General features: G+C 45.4%; 1 protein-coding gene across 1 annotated transcript in view; it reads right to left on the bottom strand.

The window, feature by feature from the left end:
- The window catches only part of LOC130356043 (microsomal glutathione S-transferase 3-like), a 65,884-nt gene that overhangs the window by 23,717 nt on the left and 18,420 nt on the right, over window positions 1-23,747 (bottom strand). The window contains exon 3 of the mRNA XM_056557067.1: window positions 13,752-13,796. Within this exon, the coding sequence (XP_056413042.1) occupies window positions 13,752-13,796 (45 nt within the window). The remainder of the gene's footprint in view (window positions 1-13,751; window positions 13,797-23,747) is intronic.

Here is a 23,747-nt window from a genome sequence, read left to right as displayed (position 1 = left end):
GTGGGGGTACTGTACTGCCAACCTAATGTGGGGGAACTGTACTGCCAACCCAATCTGGGGGAACTGTACTGCCAACCTAATGTGGGGGAACTATACTAACTATGTGTACATATGTTTGTGTGTGTGTGTGTGTATATATATATATATATATATATATATATATATATATGTGTGTGTGTGTATGTGTGTACGCACAAGCACGGCATGAGTTTGTGCTTTAGGGTGCACACCATAATGCAATAGGCTGCGCACGCAGCATCCACAGCATATCCGATGTGGATTTCACGCTGCGCGAATTATGCTGCAGATTCTGCAACAATCTCTTAGGCTGGGTTCACACTACGTTTTTCAACTAAGGTTCCCGCATACGTTTTCTATCAAAAACCGTATGGGGGAAAAACGGATGGAACAGTATGGGAAAAAGTAAACCGTATGGGTTTTTAAACAGTATACTGTTTTTAAAAGTGCATACTGTTCCGTCCGTTTTTGTAGAAAAAACCCCATACGTTTTTGAAAATTTTGTCCATTTTTAATGGGAGGGGTCTTGGGTGGGGACTTTAGGATTCAAATGCGCATGTGCAAAGTAAAAACGTATACGTTTTTCCCGTATGGAACCGTATACATGTGCGTTTCCCATTGACGTCCATGTTAAAAAAAACGTATGCAGTTGCAGTACGGTTTTTAAACCGGAGTCAAAACCGTGGTTGACCACGATTTTGTCTCCGGTTTAAAAACCGTACTGCAACCGCATACGTATTTTTTAACATGGACGTCAATGGGAAACGCACATGTATACGGTTCCATACGGGAAAAACGTATACGTTTTTACTTTGCACATGCGCATTTGAATCCTAAAGTCCCCACCCAAGACCCCTCCCATTAAAAATGGACAAAATTTTCAAAAACGTATGGGGTTTTTTCTACAAAAACGGACGGAACAGTATGCACTTTTAAAAACAGTATACTGTTTAAAAACCCATACGGTTTACTTTTTCCCATACTGTTCCATCCGTTTTTCCCCCATACGGTTTTTGATAGAAAACGTATGCGGGAACCGTAGTTGAAAAACGTAGTGTGAACCCAGCCTTAGATAGGGTCTAATAAACCTAAAATATGGAGTGCCTATTATAATACATAAACACCATTAGGGAGCACACCATGCGTTGTGAAAATAATATCCATATCTTTATTAAAGCACTTGGTAAAATACATCAAAAGAAAAATATTTTAAAAAAATATGGCAAAACTACAATATAGAGCAGGTTACACTGAAGGCAAGTGTGAATAAAAATAACAACCAAACTAAGTTGGTAACTACACCAAATGTGCAAATCCTCTTCAGATAATCCTCCCTATTACTGAAACATTCAGATATCAAAACGCTTAACTCTACGTTCACACAAAAAACTCAGAATCGCATTGTGCACAATGATGCTCTCTACATGGGATTCATTTTCCAGAAATTCGAGGATATAACCTAGCAAGCCTTCTACGTCATATAATGGATTGGCACCACAATACCTCCACACCTGTTCTCAAACAGATTTAGAAAGGAGATACGTGGCCCCCTGGCAACCATTGTCACTTCTCCACTGCTGCCTTTCCTCTTTGACACCATCCAACAATCCTTACTGTTTAGAGATACCTTTGCTGCATGGAAGGTGGTACGTAGTTTTATGGGTCTGTCCTATTCCTGCTCTAAGTAGGGGGGAACTGTACCACACCTAATGTGGGGGAACTGTACTGCCAATTTAATGTGGGGGAACTGTACTACCAATTTAATGTCGGGGAACTGTACTGTCAACCCAATGTGGGGGAACTGTACTTCCAACCCAATGTGGGGGAACTATACTAACTATGTGTGTGTGTGTGTGTGTGTGTGTATATACGCACAAGCATGGTGTGAGTTTGTGCTTTAGGGTGCGTTCCCACAGGGCGTATACGCATCCTATTTGACGCTGCGCAAATTTTACGGCAGCAGCGGGAAATACGCTGCGTATCCCTTGCTCACTATACACACAGGGCTTTCCGGCGGCAGCCCTATGTGTGTAGTGAGTTTTGGAGGCGGGGCCGTGTGTCGGCGTGTCTGTGACGCGCGGCCCCGCCTCCAAAACTCAATGCACACATAGGGCTGCCGCTGGAAAGCCCTGTGTGTATAGTGAGCAAGGGATACGCAGCGTATTTCCCGCTGCTGCCGTCAAATACGCTGCGTATATGCCCTGTGGGAACGCACCCTTAGGGTGCACACCATATTGCAATAGGCTGCGCACGCCGCATCCGCAGCATATTCGATATGGATTTCACGCTGCGCGTATTATGCTGCAGATTCTGCAACAATCTCTTAAATAGGGTCTAATAAACCTAAAATATGGAGTGCCTATTATAATACATAAACACCATTAGGGAGCACACCATGCATTGTGAAAATAATATCCATATCTTTATTAAAGCACTTGGTAAAATACATCAAAAGAAAAATATTTAAAAACTATGGCAGAGCTACAATACAGAGCAGGTTACACTGAAGGCAAGTGTGAATAAAAATAACAACCAAAAGTTGGTAACCACACCAAATGTGCAATGTGCATATCCTCTTCAGATAATCCTCCCTATTACTGAAACATTCAGATATCAAAACGCTTAACTCTACGTTCACACAAAAAACTCAGAATGGCATTGTGCACAATGGCCCTCATTTACTATTGCAAACCCGACATGTTTTGTCGGGTTGTGCGCCAGATTCTGTCGCACTGCGCCAGAAATTTTGTCTGTGCCAGAATTTGCGCTAGAATTGAAAAAAACCCGACTAACACTCCATTTTGCTAAGAAAACCCGAAAAGGGGGCGTGTCTGTCGGGAAAAGGGGCGTGGTCTCTGAAAAGGGGCGTGTTCCCGACATTTTCACAAAAACCCAACATATTTACTAAGGTTTCCACAGAAAATGTGGTGGATTTGAACTGATGAAAACCCTACAGATCAGAGCATGTGTAAAAAAGCAAAGTGTAGGGAAAGTGGAAAATGTAGGGAAACCTTAGTAAATATTGTAGGGAATTAAAGCCCAGAAAGAAACCTACACTCCACTCTTAGTAAATGAGGGCCAATGATGCTCTATATACATGGGATACATTTTCCAGAAATTCGAGGATATAACCTAGCAAGCCTTCTACGTCATATAATGAATTGGCACCACAATACCTCCACACCTGTTCTCAAACAGATTTAGAAATGAGATACGTGGCCCCAGGGGCTGACACAGACAGCAGAGGGCCCCTGTGCAAAGAATGTGCCTGCCGCCCCCCCCCCATATGTCTATTGTGCAGGAACTCCCCCCCCCCCACTGCTATTAACCCCCCCCCCGCTCTCATTACCCCCCCTGCTTCCATTAACCCCCTGCTCCTTGCATTCACCTCATCCTGCCCATTCTTCCATTCACCCTCCACTTCTATTACCCCCCCTCATGCTTCCATTCCCCCCTCACTGCTTCCATTGACCCCCCTGCTCTTTCTTCCATTCACCCCCCACTTCCATTACCCCCTGCTCCTTCCATTCTCCCCATCCTGCCCCTCCTTCCATTCACCCCCATGCTTCCACTACCCCCTGCACCCATTAACCCCTCCTGCTCCTTCCATTCACCCCATCCTGCCCCTCCTTCCTCCCCCTCGCGCTTCCATTCCCCCCACTGCACTTCCATTAACCCCCCTTCCTTCATTCACCCCATCCTGCCTCCCTCTCAAGGCCCGGGCCTAGCGTACAGATACCTCTATAGCTATGCCCCTTACTTGCTGGGCCCTTGTGCAGTTGAACCTGCTGCACATATGGTTTGTCCGCCCGTGCGCGGCCCCCTGGCAACCATTGTCACTACTCCACTGCTGCCTTTCCTCTTTGCCACCATTCATCCAACAATCCTTACTGTTTAGAGATACCTTTGCTGCATGGAAGGTGGTACGTAGTTGTATGGGTCTGTCCTATTCCTGCTCTAAGTACGTTTCGCCCTGGGCCACTCTGGACCAGTTTTTATAGCAGTTTGTTTCGCTCGTGGAGGCTTAAAGGGGTACTCCGGTGAAAACCTTTTTTCTTTTAAATCAACTGGTGCCAGAAAGTTAAACATATTTGTAAATTACTTCTATTAAAAATTCTCAATCCTTCCTGTACTTATTAGCTACTGAATACTACAGAGGAAATTATTTCCTTTTTGGAATGCTCTCTGATGACATCATGAGAACAGTGCTCTTTGCTGACGTTATTATAATAATAAGTCTTTATTTATATATTGTTGTCATTAGTGGGATTTGAACCCAAGGCCCCAGCGCTGCAAGGCAGCAATGCTAACCACTGAGCCACCATGCTGCCCTTAGTATACTTCTGCTATGCATCTGCTATGTATGGTTGCTAAAATGGACAGAGATGTCAGCAGAGAGTACTGTGCTCGTGATGTCATCAGTGTTCCAAAAAGAAAGGAATTTCCTCTGTAGCATTCAGCAGCTAATAAGTACTGGAAGGATTAAGATTTTTTAATAGAAGAAATTTACAAATATGTTTAACTTTCTGGCACCAGTTGATTTAAAAGAAAAAAGGTTTTCACCGGAGTACCCCTTTAAGGAAATCAACACAGTGGGAGATCTTATGGATTCAGCCAACAACCGATGGTATACTTTATCGGAACTGGGATCCAAATTCGGGATCGCTTGTCTGTTTACTTGTTCTCATATCCCGACCTTTTATCCGACCTCATATCCTGTCCTCATATTCAGACCTTATATACTGTCCCCATATCCTGTCCTCATATCATCCTCATATGCTGTCCTCATATCCAGACCTCAAATTCTGTCCCCATATCCTGTCCTTATATCTCCTCTGTATATGCCATCCTAATAACCTGTCCTCAGGTGGCGTGGCTTTGTGAAAGTGGGTGTAATTTGCAAGCCAGACCAATGCACAAATAGGGTAGAAAATAAAAGAGGTGTGGCTTAAAGGAGTAGTCCAGTGGTGAACAACTTATCCCCTATCCTAAGGATAGGGGATAAGTTTGAGATCGCGGGGGGTCCGACCGCTGGGGCCCCCTGCGATCTCCTGTACGGAGCCCCGACAGCCCGCGGGAAGGGGGGCGTGTCGACCTCCGCACGAAGCGGTGCCCAACACGCCCCCTCAATACAACTCTATGGCAGAGCCGAAGCGCTGCCTGCGGCAATCTCCGGCTCTGCTATAGAGATGTATTGAGGGGGCGTGTCGGCCGCCGCTTCGTGCGGAGGTCGACACCCTCTATCTGGCCGGAGAGCCTGGCCCCGTACAGAGATATCGCAGGGGGCCCCGGCGGTCGGACCCCCCGCGATCTCAAACTTATCCCCTATCCTTAGGATAGGGGATAAGTTTTTCACCACTGGACTACCCCTTTAAATGGTGGGCATGGCTTTGTGAGATGGGGAGTGGCATGTGGGGAGGGTGTGGCTTGCCAGCCGGACTGATGCACTCGCCAGGAGATGCAGAGCAGAATAAGGTACTTGAAGCCCCATGTACTTGCATGGGACTTGAAACAAAAACCCCATCCTTCATGAAAGCGGATAGGTTAGGGTTAATTAACTCCTTAAGGACCCATGACGTACAGGTACGTTATGAGTCCGCTCCCGATCTATAACGCGGGGCCACGGGACCCGTGGCTAATAGCGCGCGGCATTGATCGAGGTGCCGCGCGGTATTAACCCTTTAGACGCGGCGTTCAAAGTTGAACGCCGCGTCTAAAGTGAAAGCATGCCGGTTAGCTCAGGGAGCTGTTCGGGATGGCCGCGGCAAAATCTCGGCATCCCGAACAGCTTACAGGACAGCTGGAGGATCCCTACCGGCCTCCTCGCTGTCCGATCGCCGAATGACTGCTCAGTGCCTGAGATCCAGGCATGAGCAGTCAAGCGGCAGAATCATTGATCACTGGTTTCATAGGAGAAACCAGTGATCAATGTAATAGATCAGTGTGTGCAGTGTTATAGGTCCCTATGGGAGCTATAACACTGCAAAAAAAAGTGAAAAAAAAAAAGTGAATAAAGATCATTTAACCCCTTCCCTATTAAAAGTTTGAATCACCCCCCTTTTCCCATAAAAAAAAAACCACAGTGTAAATAAAAATAAAAATATATGGTATCGCCGCGTGCGGAAATGCCCGAATTATAAAAATATATCGTTAATTAAACCGCACGGTCAATGGCGTACGTGCAAAAAAAATCCAAAGTCCAAAATAGTGCATTTTTGGTCACTTTTTATATCATGGAAAAATGAATAAAAAGTTCAATAAGTCCTATCAATGCAAAAATGGTACTGCTAAAAACTTCAGATCACGGCGCAAAAAATTAGCCCTCATACCGCCCCATACGCGGAAAAATAAAAAAGTTATAGGGTCAGAAGATGACAATTTTAAAAGTATTAATTTTCCTGCATGTAGTTATGATTTTTTCCAGAAGTACGACAAAATTAAACCTATATAAGTAGGGTATCATTTTAACCGTATGGACCTACAGAATAAAGATAAGGTGTCATTTTTACTGAAAAATGTACTATGTAGAAACAGAAGCCCCCAAAATATACAAAACAGCGGGGTTTTTTTTTTTCAATTTTGTCTCACAATGATTTTTTCCCCGTTTCGCCGTAGATTTTTGAGCAAAATGACTGATGTCATTACAAAGTAGAATTGGTGTCGCAAAAAATATTTATAGGTGCAAAATTGAAAGAGTTATGATTTTTTAAAGGTAATGAGGAAAAAACGAAAGTGCAAAAACGGAAAAACCATCGGTCCTTAAGGTAAAATTATCCTATATTTTTATGTGACATATAAGTAATATGTGTACCAAGTATTATAGTACAATATCTCCAGCCATACGGAAGTTATGCTGGAACATACATTTCCCATAGAGTTGCATGGGACTTCAACCCCTTATGCTGGAAAAAAAACTTTTATATATATATATATATATATATATATATATATATATATCAACTGGCTCAAGAAAGTTAAACAGATTTGTAAATTACTTCTATTAAAAAATATTAATCCTTTCAGTACTTATGAGCTTCTGAAGTTGAGTTGTTCTTTTCTGTCTAAGTGCTCTCTCATGACACGTGTCTCAGGAACCGCCCAGTTTAGAAGAGGTTTTCTATAGGGATTTGCTTCTAAACTGGGCGGTTCCCGAGACACGTGTCATCAGAGAGCACTTAGACAGAAAAGAACTCAACTTCAGAAGCTCATAAGTAGTAAAAGGATTAAGATTTTTTAATAGAAGTAATTCACAAATCTGTTTAACTTTCTGGAGCCAGTTGATATATAAAAAAAAGTTTTTTCCTGGCTAACCCCTTTAACGACCAAGCCCATTTTGACCTTAAGGACGGGAGCATTTATGGCACATCTGACCACTGTCACTTTAAGCATTAATAACTCTGGGATGGTTTTACTTATAAATTTGATTCAGAGATAGTTTTTTTCGTGTCAAATTCTGCTTTAACATAGTGGTAAATTTTCTTTGATACTTGCATCATTTCAAAATTTCAAGGAAAATGTGTAAATTTAGCATTTTTCTTACTTTGAAGCTCTCTGCTTGTGAGGAAAATAGACATTCCAAATAAATTATAAATTGATTCACATATACAATATGTCTACTTTATGTTTGCATCATAAAGTTGACATGCTTTTACTTTTGAAGACATCAGAGGGCCTCAAAGTTCAGCAGCAATTTTCCAATAAAAAAAAAAAAAATCTAAATTGGAATTTTTCAGGGACCAATTCAGTTTTGAAGTGGATTTGAAGGGCCTTCATTTTAGAAATACCCCATAAATGACCCCATTATAAAAACTGCAAAGTATTCAAAATGAGTACAGTACAGTAAGTGTGTTAACCCTTTAGGTGTTTAACAGGAATACCAGCAAAGTGAAGGAGAGAATTCTAAATCTTAATTTTTTTACACTCGCATGTTCTTGTAGACCCTGTTACAAGGGGTAAAAGGAGATAAATCTCCCCAAAATTTGTAACCCAATTTCTCTTGAGTAAGGAAATACCTCATATGTGTATGTAAAGTGTTCAGCGGATGGCTCAGAAGGAAAGGAGCGACAATGGGATTTTGGAGAGTGAGTTGTTCTGAAATTGTTTTTGGGGGGCATGTCGCCCCTATGGTGCCAGAACAGCAAAAAAAAAAAAGAAAAAAACACATGGCATACTGTTTTGGAAACTACACCCCTCAAGGAACGTAACAAGGGGTCCAGTGAGCCTCAACACCCCACAGCTGTTTGATGACTTTTTGTCAAAGTTGGATGTGTAAATGATTTTTTTTCACTAAAATGCTGGTTTTCCCACCACAAATTTTAAATTTTTTACAATGGGTAATAGGAGGAAATGCCCCCCAAAATATGGAACCCCATCTCTTCTGAGTAGAGAAATACCCCATGTGTGGACATCTAGTGCACTGCGGGCGCACTACAATGCTCAGTTTGTGGAGGGCCCAACAAGAAGTGATGCCTTGTTGGATCTGATCATTTCCAACAATGCAGAGCTGGTTGGTAATGTAACTGTGCGGGAAAACCTTGGTAATAGCGACCACAATATAGTTACTTTTGACTTAAAATGTAGAAAACAAAGACAGACGGGGAAGGCAAAAACATATAACTTTAAAAAGGCAAATTTCCCTGGGCTGAGAGCTGCACTACAGGACATAGCCTGGGGGAGAGGTGTTCTCAAATACTGATACAGAAGGTAAATGGGACATCTTTAAATCAACTCTAAATAACTATACAGCTAAATATATACCAAAGGGGAACAAATATAAACGATTAAAACTAAATCCTACATGGCTGACAAATGATGTTAAAAGAGCAATAAACAACAAAAAAATAACCTTCAAAAAATTCAAATCTGATGGGTCAGCTATAACATTTAAACAGTACAAGGAGCTTAATAAAATCTGTAAAAATGTAATAAAAACAGCAAAAATTCAAAATGAAAGACAGGTGGCCAAAGAAAGCAAAACTAATCCTAAATATTTTTTTTAGATATATAAATACAAAAAAAACAAGGACAGAGCATATAGGACCCCTTAATAATGATAATGGGGAGGTTGTAACAGGTGATAAAGAGAAAGCGGAGCTACTGAATGGGTTCTTTAGTTCTGTATACACTATGGAAAAAGGAGCTGACATTGGACAGGTCAGTGCTGGTAACACATCATGTAATGTACTGAACTGGCTTAATGTAGAGATGGTACAAAGTAAGTTAAGTAAAGTAAATGTAAGCAAATCTCCATGGCCGGATGGATTACACCCAAGAGTTCTTAGAGAGGTAAGTTCAGTAATATCTGTACTCTTGTTCATGATATTTAGAGATTCTCTGGTGTCTGGTATTGTGCCAAGGGACTGGCGCAAGGCTAATATGGTACCAATCTTCAAGAAGGGCTCTAGGTCTTCCCCAGGAAACTATAGTCCGGTAAGTTTAACGTGCATTGTGGGTGAATTGTTTGAAGGACTTATAAGGGATTACATACAGGAATACATAGGGGATAATAGTATTATAAGTGATAGCCAGCATGGGTTTACTAAGGATAGAAGTTGTCAAACCAATCTAATTTGCTTTTATGAAGAGGTGAGTAGAAGCCTTGACAGAGGAATGGCTGTGGATATAGTGTTTCTGGATTTTGCCAAAGCGTTTGTTACTGTCCCTCACAGACATCTGACAGGTAAGTTAAGGTTTTTGGGCTTGGAAACTTTAGTTTGAAACTGGATTGAACACTGGCTCATGGATCGTACCCAGAGAGTGGTGGTCAATGATTCGTACTCTGATTGGTCCCCGGTAATTAGTGATGTACCCCAAGGTTCAGTACTGGGCCCGCTGTTGTTTAATTTATTTATCAATGATATAGAGGATGGCATTAACAGCTCTGTTTCTATCTTTGCAGATGACACCAAGCTTTGTAGCACGGTACAGTCTATAGAGGATGTGCATAAGTTACAAGATGACTTGGATAGACTAAGTGTCTGGGCATCCACTTGGCAAATGAGGTTCAATGTGGATAAATGTAAAGTTATGCATCTAGGTACTAATAACATGCATGCGTCGTATGTCTTAGGGGGGATTAAACTGGCAGAGTCACTGGTAGAGAAGGATCTGGGTGTACTTCTAGATCACAGACTACAGAATAATATGCAATGTTAGGCTGCTGCGCCCAAAGCCGGCAGGATATTGTCATGTATAAAAAAAGGCATGGACTCAAGGGACAGGGACATAATACTCCCCCTTTATAAAGCATTGGTATGGCCTCACCTGGAATATGCTGTTCAGTTTTGGTCGCCTGTTCATAAAAGGGACACTGCGGAGTTGGAAAGGGTGCAGAGACGCGCGACTAAACTAATATGGGGCATGGAACATCTTAGCTATGAGGAGCGATTAAAGGAGTTACAATTGTTTAGTCTTGAGAAGAGACGTTTAAGGGGGATATGATAAACGTATATAAGTATATAAATGGCCCATACAAAAAATATGGAGAAAAACTGTTCCAGGTTAAACCCCCCCAAAGGACGAGGGGGCACTCCCTCCGTCTGGAGAAGAAAAGGTTTAGTCTAAAGGGGCGACACGCCTTCTTTACCGTGAGGACTGTGAATTTATGGAACGGTCTACCTCAGGAACTGGTCACAGCAGGAACAATTAACAGCTTTAAAACAGGGTTAGATACATTCCTGGAACAAAATAACATTAATGCTTATGCAGAATTATAAAACTACATCCCTTTCCCTTATCCCCTTACACCCTTCACTTCAATTTCCTGGTTGGACTTGATGGACGTATGTCTTTTTTCAACCATACTAACTATGTAACTATGTCGCATTTAGGAAGCCCCTATGGTGCCAGAACAGCAAAAAAAGAAAAACCCACATAGCATACTATTTTGGAAACTACACCCCTCAAGGAACGTAACAAGGGGTACAGTGAGCCTTAATTTTGGGAGGTATTTTCTCCTATTACCCCTTGTAAAAATGTAAAATTTGGGGAAAAAAGCAGCAATTTAGTGGAAAAAAATAAATTTATTTACACATCCAAAGTTGTCAAACACCTGTGGGGTACAGGTGTTTGACAACTTTGGATGTGTAAATAAATTTATTTTTTTCCACTAAAATGCTGCTTTTTTCCCCAAATTTTACATTTTTACAAGGGGTAATAGGAGAAAATACCTCCCAAAATTTGTAACCCCATTTCTTCTAAGTATGGAAATACCCCATGTGTGGACGTCAAGTGCACTGCGGGTGCACTACAATGCTCAGAAAAGGAGTCACATTAGCAAATTTTGCTGAAATGGGGGTGAGAGGGGGTTTGTCACATTTAGGAAGCCCCTATGGTGCCAGAACAACAAACAAAAAAACACATGGCATGCTATTTTGAAAACTAAACCCCTCAAGGAACACAACAAGCAGTACAGTGAGCCTTAACACCCCACAGGTGTTTGATAAATGTTCATTAAAATGGGATGCGAAAAGGAGAATTTTGATTTATTTATTTTTTTTACACTAAAATGCTGGGGTTACCCCAAATTTTTCATTTTCACAAGTGGTAACAGGAGAAAATGCCCCCCACAATTTGTAAATACATTTCTTTGGAATAAGGACATACCTCATATTGGGATGTAAACGGCTCTGCGGGTGCACACCAGGTCTCGGAAGAGCAGGAATGCAGTCAGAGGCCTTGAGCATTTACAGAGCTACCTATGAAGTCAGAAAAGCGGGACCCTCCCCCCCCCCTCAAGGAGCGTTACATGGGGTACACTGAGTTAATAAAGTGGAGTACAGTGGGCTGTAAAATGATGAAATAGGTTACCGTATATACTCGAGTATAAGCCGAGTTTTTCAGCACGATTTTTCGTGCTGAAAACACCCCCCTCGGCTTATACTCGAGTGAACTCCCCCACCCGCAGTGGTCTTCAACCTGCGGACTTCCAGAGGTTTCAAAACTACATCTCCCAGCAAGCCCGGGCAGCCATCGGCTGTCCGGGCTTGCTGGGAGTTGTAGTTTTGAAACCTCCGGAGGTCCGCAGGTTGAAGACCACTGCGGCCTTCAACATCATCCAGCCCCCTCTCACCCCCTTTAGTTCTGAGTACTCACCTCCGCTCGGCGCTGGTCCGGTCCTGCAGGGCTGTCCGGAGAGGAGGTGGTCCGGTGGCATAGTGGTTCCGGGCTGCTATCTTCACCGGGGAGGCCTCTTCTAAGCGCTTCGGGCCCGGCCTCAGAATAGTCACGTTGCGTGACAACGACGCAGAGGTGCGTTCATTGCCAACGTACTTATGCGTCATTGTCAAGGCAACGCCTCTATTCCGGGCCGGAAGCGCGGAGAAGAGGCGCCCCCGGTGAAGATAGCAGCCCGGACCACCTCCTCACCGGACCACCTCCTCTCCGGACAGCCCTGCAGGACCGGACCAGCGCCGAGCGGAGGTGAGTACTCAGAACTAAAGGGGGTGAGAGGGGGCTGGATGATGTTGAAGGCCGCAGTGGTCTTCAACCTGCGGACCTCCGGAGGTTTCAAAACTACAACTCCCAGCAAGCCCGGACAGCCGATGGCTGCCCGGGCTTGCTGGGAGTTGTAGTTTTGAAACCTCTGGAGGTCCGCATGTTGAAGGCCGCAGTGGTCTTCAACCTGCGGACCTCCGGAGGTTTCAAAACTACAACTCCCAGCAAGCCCGGACAGCCGATGGCTGCCCGGGCTTGCTGGGAGTTGTAGTTTTGAAACCTCTGGAGGTCCGCATGTTGAAGGCCGCAGTGGTCTTCAACCTGCGGACCTCCGGAGGTTTCAAAACTACAACTCCCAGCAAGCCCGGACAGCCGATGGCTGCCCGGGCTTGCTGGGAGTTGTAGTTTTGAAACCTCTGGAGGTCCGCAGGTTGAAGACCACTGAGGGCGAATGATGAGAAGAGGATGATGAAGGGGGGGGTGTGGGGATGATGAAGGGGGGTGGGGATGATGAAGGGGGGGGTGTGGGATGATTACAAGGGGATGATGAAGGGGGGATGTGTGGGATGATAAGGGGATGTGTGGGATGATGACAAGGGGATGATGAAGGGGGGATGTGTGGGATGATAAGGGGATGTGTGGGATGATGACAAGGGGATGATGAAGGGGGGATGTGTGGGATGATAAGGGGATGTGTGGGATGATGACAAGGGGATGATGAAGGGGGGATGTGTGGGATGATGACAAGGGGATGATGAGGATGTTAATGACGGGTCTGGATGATGACAGGGGGGGATGAGGTATTTCCCACCCTAGGCTTATACTCGAGTCAATAACTTTTCCTGGGATTTTGGGTTGAAATTAGGGGTCTCGGCTTATACTCGGGTCGGCTTATACTCGAGTATATACGGTATGTTCCCAGAATGATGACCCAGAGCATAGCCAAAACTAAACAATATGCCCATCCCAAACCCTATGCTCTGAATCATCATTCTGGGAATGTGATGTGTGTGGCCGATCCTACTCTGTTGCCTCAAATGCACACCCTGCTCAGGTGGAGAGAGAGCGCTGCGCATTTGAGGCAACATAACCTAGCTGATTTTTGGGCTAACGCTAAGCCCTGGCTTAGTTATGGATTCTGTCTATAAGACAGCTTCCACTACTAACCCTGAAAATGTAATTATAAAAAACACAACACATTGAAAAAAAAAATGTATTTAAAAAAAAAAAATAATTACTCCCCCACAGCCCTCATTAACCCTTTTATTGAAAAAAATAAAAATAAAAAAGCTGGTCACCGTCACAGTCAACCGAATCTGACGTAGTCCTCCGCATTCACGTATCTGAAATGAGAAAAGAAAAACAAGAAATATGGGTTAGTACATTTTTTGTGCTCTCCCCTGGGAAGAGCGCACATAATGCAGCGTGTTCCTAAACAGGGAGCCTCCAATTGTTGCTAAACTGCAACTCCCATCATGGGGGGCTGTAGTTAAGCAACAGCTGGAGGCACACTGGTTGCAAAACACTGACAGTGTTTCCCAACCCGTGCGCCTCCAGCTGTTGCAAAACTACAACTCCCAGCATGTACGGTTTGTCAGTGCATGCTGGGAGTTATAGTTTTGCAACAGCTGGAGGCACACAGGTAGGGAAACACTTGAGTTAGGAAACAGACAATGTTTCCCAACCAGTGCGCCTCCAGTAGTTGCAAAACTAAAACTCCCGGCATGCCCAGACTGCCAAAGCATGCTGGAAATTGTAGTTCGGCAACATCTGAAGGGCCAGATGTTACAGACTACATAGAGCACAGATTACAGTGGTCTCCAAACTGCGGCCCTCCAGATGTTGCAAAACTACAACTCCCAGCATGCCCAGCCCTGATTGTCCTGCTCGTTCCTCATACATGCTTCACTGAACTGGTATGCCTGGGACCAGTCCAGACAGCTGACGTAATAGACGTCAGCACAGCTCCGCCGTCCGACACATTCCACCCACACCCACCTCAGCGTCATGTATCAGTGATAGTGACAGATTGACTCCAGGCACAGGTTAACCCCTTCGGAGTCCAGCAGGGCAGTGGGGACACGGTTGGGTGTGTATACAAGTATTATTGCACATTGTTTCTGTGAGCTCCATCTGCACTGCAGATCGAGCTCACAGAAACAGTGAGTGACACAGACAGTCGGACGCACGGTAGGGTGTCCCTCCCCCCCCCCTCATGAGTGGCACCCGGGGCTACATCGCGCTGCCACCGACTCCTATATACACGGTCATAATTCATAATCCCTGCCGGGAGAGGGGAGTTCTGATTGGAGAATAGCTATTGGCCAATCAGAACTCCCGTGTGCCGCATGTGCCTCCGGCTTTTACAGTTAATAAATGCGGATCGCAGCGGCTCTCTGGATAATGACCTGCTGCGATCTGCACCTCAGCCCCTGGACTATAACTCCCATCATGGGCAGTCTATCCATGATGGGAGTTGCAGTCCTTACTGTGTGAAAATACACATATTTGCGCAAAAAAATGAGACATGCGTTCTTTTTGTGCGTCCAAGAAAAAAAAATGCAGTTATTAAATCGATGTCTACAGGAAAAATGGCTCTACGCTACACCCGAAGGGTGACATCTTTAGAAAAGTTCCACCACAAAAGATGCACAAAAAGAATGCAGGAAATATCAGAAATACACTTAAAATTACTCTATATAGGTTGATAAATCCCCTCCCATATATCCATAGTCTCCATCTCAAGGTTCTAGTCTTGATTATGGGCAAAGAGCAGCTGAAATGTTTTGAATTAAGGAAACCAAAGATCTTCTGCAATATTTAGCAACAGCATTTTAGCAAAGGCATATGAGTATAGATATAGCGATCAATATATCAGAATATTATAGACCTAACACCTCCACCACCAAAAAATACCCTATGGCAGTGTTTTCCAAACAGGGTGCCTCCAGCTGTTGTAAAACTCCCAGCCTGCCAGGACAGTCAATGGTTGTCCGGAAATACAGGGAGTTCTTATTTTGCAACAGCTGGAAGGACAACCAGGGTAATAGGGGGAATGGAAGGACTACAGTACCCAGAAAGATTAGCAGAATTAGGGTTATTTAGTTTAGAAAAAAGGCTTAGGGGAGACCTAATAACTATGTATAAATATATCAGGGGACCATACAGAGATCTCTCCCGTCATCTATTTATACCCAGGACTGTATCTTTAACAAGGGGGCATCCTTATGTTGTCATGTCATATGTTTAGAGGAAAGGTATCCACACTAGCACAGATGGGGGGTTCTTTACTGTAAGAGCAGTGAGACTGTGGAATTCTCTGCCAGAGGAGGTGGTCATGGTGAATTCTGTGAAAGAGTTCAAAAGGGGTCTGGATGCATTTTTGGAGATTAGTGTGAAGCCTAGTTAGGCTGTATTTGTGAGAGGGGCGGTAACATCTCCACCCCCCTCGCACGTCAGGCAGCACATAGGGTTGTGGGCGGGGGCAGGGGTATATAACGCCCCTACCTCCTATCAGTGGGCCGTTCCTGACGTTTGCGGAAGCAGGAAGTGGTGCGCGCCATGCATGGTACAGGGGGTAAGAGCCGGTCTCCAGCGTTTCAGGTATGCAGGTGGGTGCTGCTGGAGTTTTGCGTGACACCCGTGTTCCGCAGCGTACGTTTGTATTTCCCGCCAACTATCGGCACTCGGGCACCCAGTGGTGTTGGTGCCTACACCGGGTGTCTAGGTGCGGGCTTCCGGCGCAGCCCGTCAGCTGCCTCAGTGCCGGATACATGGGACGCGCAGTCACCCGTTGTCACACAGAGTAAGCATCTATGTGCTGAGGGCAGGGGGGAGTAAAGTGAGTACGGTGACATGCTTTGTTCAAGGCATGTCTGGCGCGATCCTCGGCATTACCCATAGCCTCCCGGGGCGCCCGGCTCCCACCGGGTAAGATCGCGGCTTATCTACAGTGCCGGGGTCGCTGCAGATGCTGGTCAAGGCAGCCACTGGTAGCGGGACTCAGAGAAGTTTGCGCAGCGCCTTAAAGCCAGGGGCCTGCTTGGTGGATTGAGGGTACACTCCTCCTGTGATTCACAGGTAGTCTTTCTCGCTGTGGGCTGACGCCATCACCGGCAGGTCAGATGATTCCCTGGTGTGCTCGGCACCTGGATAGCGGTCAGTCAGCCGCTTTCGGGGATCGGAACGGAGAACTGATTGGTGGGGGTTTAGTTCCCCCAGCAGATGCACATTCTGGCCATACAGCTTGTTGTGGTACTGTATTTAATTTTATGTATATGCGGACTGCTGGGTCATCAGGGCTTTACAGGGAGTCACCCCTTCTTCACGGTCCGTTCACACAACGTTTATGCATAAGTTGTATAAGGTATCTAACATTCAGTCGCTTGGGATACATACCCTGCGTGCACACTTACTGGTACTAACAATTTCCAGGTATACCCGTTACTCTGTGCACACCATGTACACGTTGCACTAAAAAAAATAAAAATAAAAATAAATAAAGTAATGCACATGGTGTTGGCTGTGACGGGCATATCAGTTACGGTTGTTACAGCAGTTATCACATGTTTCTGGGGTTTGTCTGCAAGGTCACAGCACTTGTAATCAGGTTATAGCATCGGCTACACTTCCATCCGAGGCAGCATGTCATAATCACTTCTTCACATCCACGTCTATACCATCATTACTGTTCCATCGCCATTTTACTATTTAGGTCATAACATTGACGGTCATCAGCCCATAGCATTTTGCTGTTTCATACGATCACTGCATTACACTGCTCATACGCTCATGACTTTTCACACGATTCATATGCTATGGCTTTTACATGGTTCACATGCTCGCAACATTTATTGTTTATACGATCATGACATTCATACTTTCTCACGACCAGGGTTTTGTTATACGCACATAATTCTTTCACTGGTTATACGTTTTTAGGGCATCTTCACTGTCTTTCATTCACGGTTCGAACATGCTAATGGCAGTTTACACTCGTGTCATTTATTTTTCACACGCTCATGGCATACTGTTCGCACGCTCGTAATATTCACACAAGAAATATGCTCATAAGCATCCACACCGTACATACGCTCACAGTATTTATCTGTCCATACGCTCATGAGATTCACTATGCAAGAACCTGATGTTGCTTTGTTAAACTCACGGTATTCATACCATTATACTCATTATTTTATACTGTCCACACAGTGCGTTCATGCTTTTCATATGTCCATGGCATTTACATTTTCATTTGCTTCGTATTCCGTGTTACGTATCTTGGCATCCACACTGTGTTACGCTCATGGTGTTCATACTGTTTAATATTCTCAAGGCATTCAGGTGGTTCATACGCTCATGGTATTTCATATTGTTCTTAACCCATGATTAGCTACATCATCACACGCTCGTGGCATTTATAGTGTTAACACGTTTGTGTTTGATGCTGTATTGACACGCTCACGATTTTCATACGATCATACGCTCACAAGCTGATACTGCTCATATGCTCATGGCTTTCATGCTGCTCACACACCTATGGCTTTTGTATTGTTCACATGCTCATGACAGTCATTTGTGGCATTCATACGGTTCATACGCTCACGACTTCATACTGTTACACGCTCATGGCATTGATGCTGTTCATACACTCCGGCTGCGATGCTGTTACTTGCTTTACAGTTTGATACGGTTTCACGTGTACGGCATCAATATTTCATACATGGCATGATGCTGTTTATACGCTCTTGGAATTGATTCTGGTTCACACGCTCTCCGCATTGATGCTGTTTTACATGCCCATGCCATCGTTGCTGGGTTCTACGTCTATGGCGTTGATACTGTTCTGTCACTCCTGATATTCATTGTTAACACACTCATGGTGCTCACATTGTTTCATGCGCTCACATAATTTATACTGCTCACATGCTCATGGCAGCTATTACGGTCCTCATGCCAATAAGCCCTTAACACTGGTCTTACACTCGTGGTTTCACACTTGTCATACGCTCTCGCTGTGCATTCATTCATAGCATTATGCTACATGGTCCCTTGTGGCGTTCATGCGGCACATGCGTTCGTGGCATTCAAAGGTTCACGCGCCCGCAGAGTTCATGTTGTACATGTCTCTGTGGCATTTGTGCAGTGCATACGCCACAGTATTTGCCACACAGTATTAGTCATCCATGATGAGCACATTTTCATTTATACAGTACACATTCGTAGTATCTCATGGAACACACGCTTATAGTTCTATAACATGCATGCACTCAGTGTAGTAGTCGGTACATACAACCAGCTCATACAATAGTTGCTCGCATTCTTACACGGCATACTTGCTAGATACAATTGCGGCACTTCCTTTGTCGGCACATGCGCCCATTATGTCACAGGGTACACATGGTCATCATCCATTCTAGTCATTGGCCCACAGTGCTCACATTACATAAATCCACACAGCATTGATACCGGGAATACATTTATAGGATTCATACTGCCATACTGGGAGAACTTATATATTGGTGCTCTTTCACACTGGGCAGTCACATATAACACTTTAGTCACACCAGCAGGGTATACAGGACCAATTACTGACATTAAAATTTACATGCATACTCTTAGGTCCATAACATCTATAGATTAGATCACACTTCAGCCGTCATTCCACGTATGTGCTAGAAATTGGCAGCATATGGATCAACTTCTCATGGGCCCGATCTGAACTGACTGTTATTGAATTTTCTTTGGAATATTAGACACCCAAGCAGTGGTACAACTGTCATCCCTGACACGGCTGCAGGGAGGTGCTGTGAGCAATTGTTGCTCCCGACACGTCCTCAGAGCAGTGACATCACGGCAGTTGTATACCTACCATGCCTGCCACGTCTGCAAGGGGATGCACTGCATAATTATTGCTACTGACACGTTTCAGAGCAAAAATCACGTTACATGAGCGGTTGTATACTCGTCATGCCTGCCACGCCTGCAGGGAGATGCACTGTGCAATAGTTGTTATTGACACATCTTCGGAGCAACAACATCACGTTACACAGGTGGTTGTATACCCTTATACCTGCCACGTCTGCAGGGGGACGCACTGCGCAATTGTTGTTACTGACACGTCTTCAGAGCAACATCACCTTACACGGGCAGTTGTATACCCTTATACCTGCCACGCCTGCAGGGGGATGCACGGCGCAATTTGTTGTTACTGACACGTCTTCAGAGCAACAACATCATGACACATAGGCGGTTGTATACCCTTATACCTGCCACGCCTGCAGGGGGATGCACGGCGCAATTTGTTGTTACTGACACGTCTTCAGAGCAACAACATTATGACACATAGGCGGTTGTATACCCTTATACCTGCCACGTCTGCAGGGGGATGCACTGCGCAATTGTTGTTACTGACACGTCTTCAGAGCAACAACATCACGACACATAGGCGGTTGCATACTCTTATACCTGCCACGTCTGCAGGGGGATGCACAGCGCAATTGTTGCTACTGACACGTCTTCAGAGCAACAACATCACGTCACACAGGTGGTTGTTTACCATGCCTGCCACGTCTGCAGGAGGAGGCACCACGCAGGTTGTTACTGACACGTCTTCAGAGCAACAACATCACTATTCACAGGTGGTTGTTTACCCGATTTGCTTGCCACACCTGCAGGGGAGGTACCACGCAGCTAATGGTTACTGCCATGGCTTCAGAGCATAACATTACGACACATAGGTGGTTCACCCGTCATGCCTACCACACCTGCAGGGGGAGGTACCACACAAGTCATCAGTACTGACACGTTTTTCAGAGATATGACTTTTCGACAGGGGGTTGTTCACCAGCAATACCTGCCATGGGGGGCACCACACAGGTTATTGTTACGGACAATTTTCAGAGCAATAACATTTTGACATAGGCATTTGTTACCCTTTAGGCCTACCACACCTGCAGGGTAAGGCTCATGCAGGTCTACATTACTGACACGTCTTCAGAGCAACATTCCGAATTAGGTTTGTTACCCTTCATGCCTGCCACGTCCGCAGGGTAAGGCTCACGCGGGTCTACACTACTAACACAGTCGCAAGGCAATAGACCACGGGTGAGCAAAAGCAACTCGCCACACACATGGGGTCACCATGTGTGACAACACGTCTGCCAGGGGATACACCATACAGGTTGTCACCAACATGTTTCCAGCAGAGTCCATTCACACGGTCCACGGCCCTATTAGCGCCTGCTTCACCGGTATTATCATTTGCACAATTGTCCAGCGTGTGGGCACGACTGCTCAGGCAGAGCGGTAGTTTCTGCAGGTACATTTGGGTAGGCAAATTACAGACAGGATAGCTAGTGGGTCACTCGCAGTGGGACACCATTCATGAGGCAGTGGTGTTAGGAATGGGGCATTGGGTTAGCTTAGTTTTCAGGTAAGGTGCTCAGATATTGTTTGATTTACAGGAAATTAGGCTGTTCAACGCCAAGGGTAATCGGGGGGTGGTGGTTGTGCCTATATGCTAACAGTTATATATTTGGCCACTTATTAGCAGGAACATGATAGGATTCATCAGGCCTGATAGGTCACAGTGTTTCACTCCTGCACTGATATTAGGCAGCATGCTACAGCAGACATCGGCTGGGGGTTTTGGCCTGACCTTGCTCAAGTGCCAACTCTGGTTTCGGTCAGGGGTGGGCATGACTACAACGCTCTTCAGTTTCCAGGCATCGATTCCTCGGCCAGTCAGTTCGCTTCACCAATTCCATCTCAATATCAGAACTTTATCTTGGTCAGTGCTAGGGTAGGGGCTTTAGTCCTTGATTAATTTAATTCCCTACTAGATTTACTTTTTGCCCTCTTAAGGTATGGCCTCCGTCGCGGTCATTGGGCACATCTCAGACCGATAGGTTAAGTCATAATGTGTACATAACAAGTAAGTATATCATTGTTATCACAAGTACGAATGTGTAAGCCCCGATCACAAGTGTGAAGCCTAGTTAGGCTGTATTTGTGAGAGGGGCGGTAACATCTCCATCCCCCTCGCACGTCAGGCGGCACATAGGGTTGTGGGCGGGGGCAGGGGTATATAACGCCCTTACCTCCTATCAGTGGGCCGTTCCTGACGTTTGCGGACCCCTCCCAACCCTCCCTTTCTTTTTCCTCTTATTCTTCATTTCATCCATTACAGGGCATGCCCTCTTAAGGTATGGCCTCCGTCGCGGTCATTGGGCACATCTCAGACCGATAGGTTAAGTCATAATGTGTACATAACAAGTAAGTATATCATTGTTATCACGAGTACGAATGTGTAAGCCCCGATCACAAATAACATCGCTGGTTATATATACTAGAATTATAGGGACAGAACATTGATCCAGGGATTCATTCATATTTGGAGTCGGGAAGGAATTTTTACCTCTAGTATGAGGATCTTGCAGTTTGGCACCCACTAGGAAGGGCAGCAGTAAATATCGCTTACTGCCCCCTAACTCCCCCCCCCCCCTTCATTTCCCTACGTGCGCCATGATCTCCGCTGTCTCCAGCGACGATCGGCAGTCCCCACCTATCTACCTTGCAGGTACCGGCCTCCATCTTCTCCCCCCGTTCTGCCCGACATCCAGGGGTGGGCAGAACAGGGTGTTGCCATGGCAACCCAGTGTCCTGCGCTGCTATTGGTCAGAATCAGTTCTGACCAATGACAGGGGATAGGAGGAGCTTGCAGCACTGCGACCTCGCTCCTATCCTTCAGGATGATCAGGGCTGTCAGGCGTATGCATATGCCCCACGTCCTTAGGATGCAGGGCGTATGCATACGCCCGACATCCTGAAGAGGTTATATAAAAAAAAAAAAAAACCTGCATAGGATTCCCCATATTTTCAGTATCAGCCAGAGACCTACCAAGCAGCAACAGATGTTACCAGGGTGGGCAAGGACCATTGTTACTGGCCCTCCCCAGCCTTAAAAACGCCAACCTGTTACCGCCTAGGCCCTGGAGCGCCATTTTTTGACGCTCCGGGCCTGTTGGTATCAGTTCTTTCCGGCACCCCTGAGGCGGTGGGTACCGGAGTAATAATTGGAGGTTAGCCCTAGCTGATTTTGGGGCTAACGCTGAGTAATGGATTCTGTCTACAAGACAGCTTCCACTACTAAGCCTGAAATTTCAGTTTTAAAACAAAAACGACACATTGTAAGAAATTGGAAAAACATACTCTCCCCCAGCCCTCGTTAACCATTTTATTGATATAAAAAAAAAATAAACGCTGGTCATCGTCACAGTGCTCTGCATTCACGTATCTGAAGAAATGGAAGACAAGAAATATAGGTTAGTACATTTTTTTGCGCTCTCCCCTGGAGAGAGCACACATGATGCAGCTTGTTCCTAAACAGGGAGCCTCCAATTGTTTCTAAACTACAACTCCCATCATGGGGGGCTGTAGTTAAGCAACAGCTGGAGTCTTCCTGTTTGGGAAAACACTGCCAGAAAGGCTCTGTTCCCATTATGCAAAATGCGAACAGAGTCAGGCATGGACTGTGTAGCTCCTCCCCCTAATGACATCATAAATAGGGGGTGGGGTAGTAAAGATCGCAGGAGGTCTCAGACGTGAGACCCCCTTTTCGATCTGTCCCTCTGCCCTTGGAATACTATTCCCATCATGGGACAGATGGGAGTAGTACCGCACCGCTAAGGGATGGCTTTGCACATGTGCAGGACCACTTTTTGGACAGTTAGGACTACTATTTCCATCAAGGACACTGTCCATGATGGAAGTTATAGTCCAGGGGCCGATCGGAGCAGGTCATTCTCCAGAGACCCGCTACGATCCGTATTCATTAACTGTACAAACCAGTGGTAAATGTGGCTCCACTGCGCTCCCTGCCAGCTCCTGTATACGCTGTCATAATTAATAATCCTCGCCACCGGGAGATGGAAGCTCTGATTGGTGGACAGCGTATACAGGAGCCGGCGGGGAGCGCAGTGGAGCCGCCAGCTTCGACAGTTAATAAATGCGGATTGCAGCAGGTCTCTGGAGAATGACCTGCTGCGATGGGCCCCTGTACTATAACTCCCATTATGGGCAGTCTGTCCATGATGGGAGTAGTCCTAACTGTTCCAAGAGTCCCGCAGCCAGGGGGGATGTGTAGTTGTAGTTTAGCAGAGTTGAGGGACGGCTCCTGCATCCCCCGGCTCTCGGTAGAACACTTTCCTACGTGTCTTTTTTTTTGCAGTTAGAAAAAAATATATAAAAATTATTTGGGGGGGGGGGGGGGGGGGGGGGGGGGGAAGGGTCAG

Source organism: Hyla sarda, chromosome 2, assembly GCF_029499605.1.
Source record: "Hyla sarda isolate aHylSar1 chromosome 2, aHylSar1.hap1, whole genome shotgun sequence".
Lineage (NCBI taxonomy): Eukaryota > Metazoa > Chordata > Amphibia > Anura > Hylidae > Hyla > Hyla sarda.
Note: the sequence above shows the minus strand (reverse complement) of the source record. Positions and strands in the feature narration are given on the sequence as shown.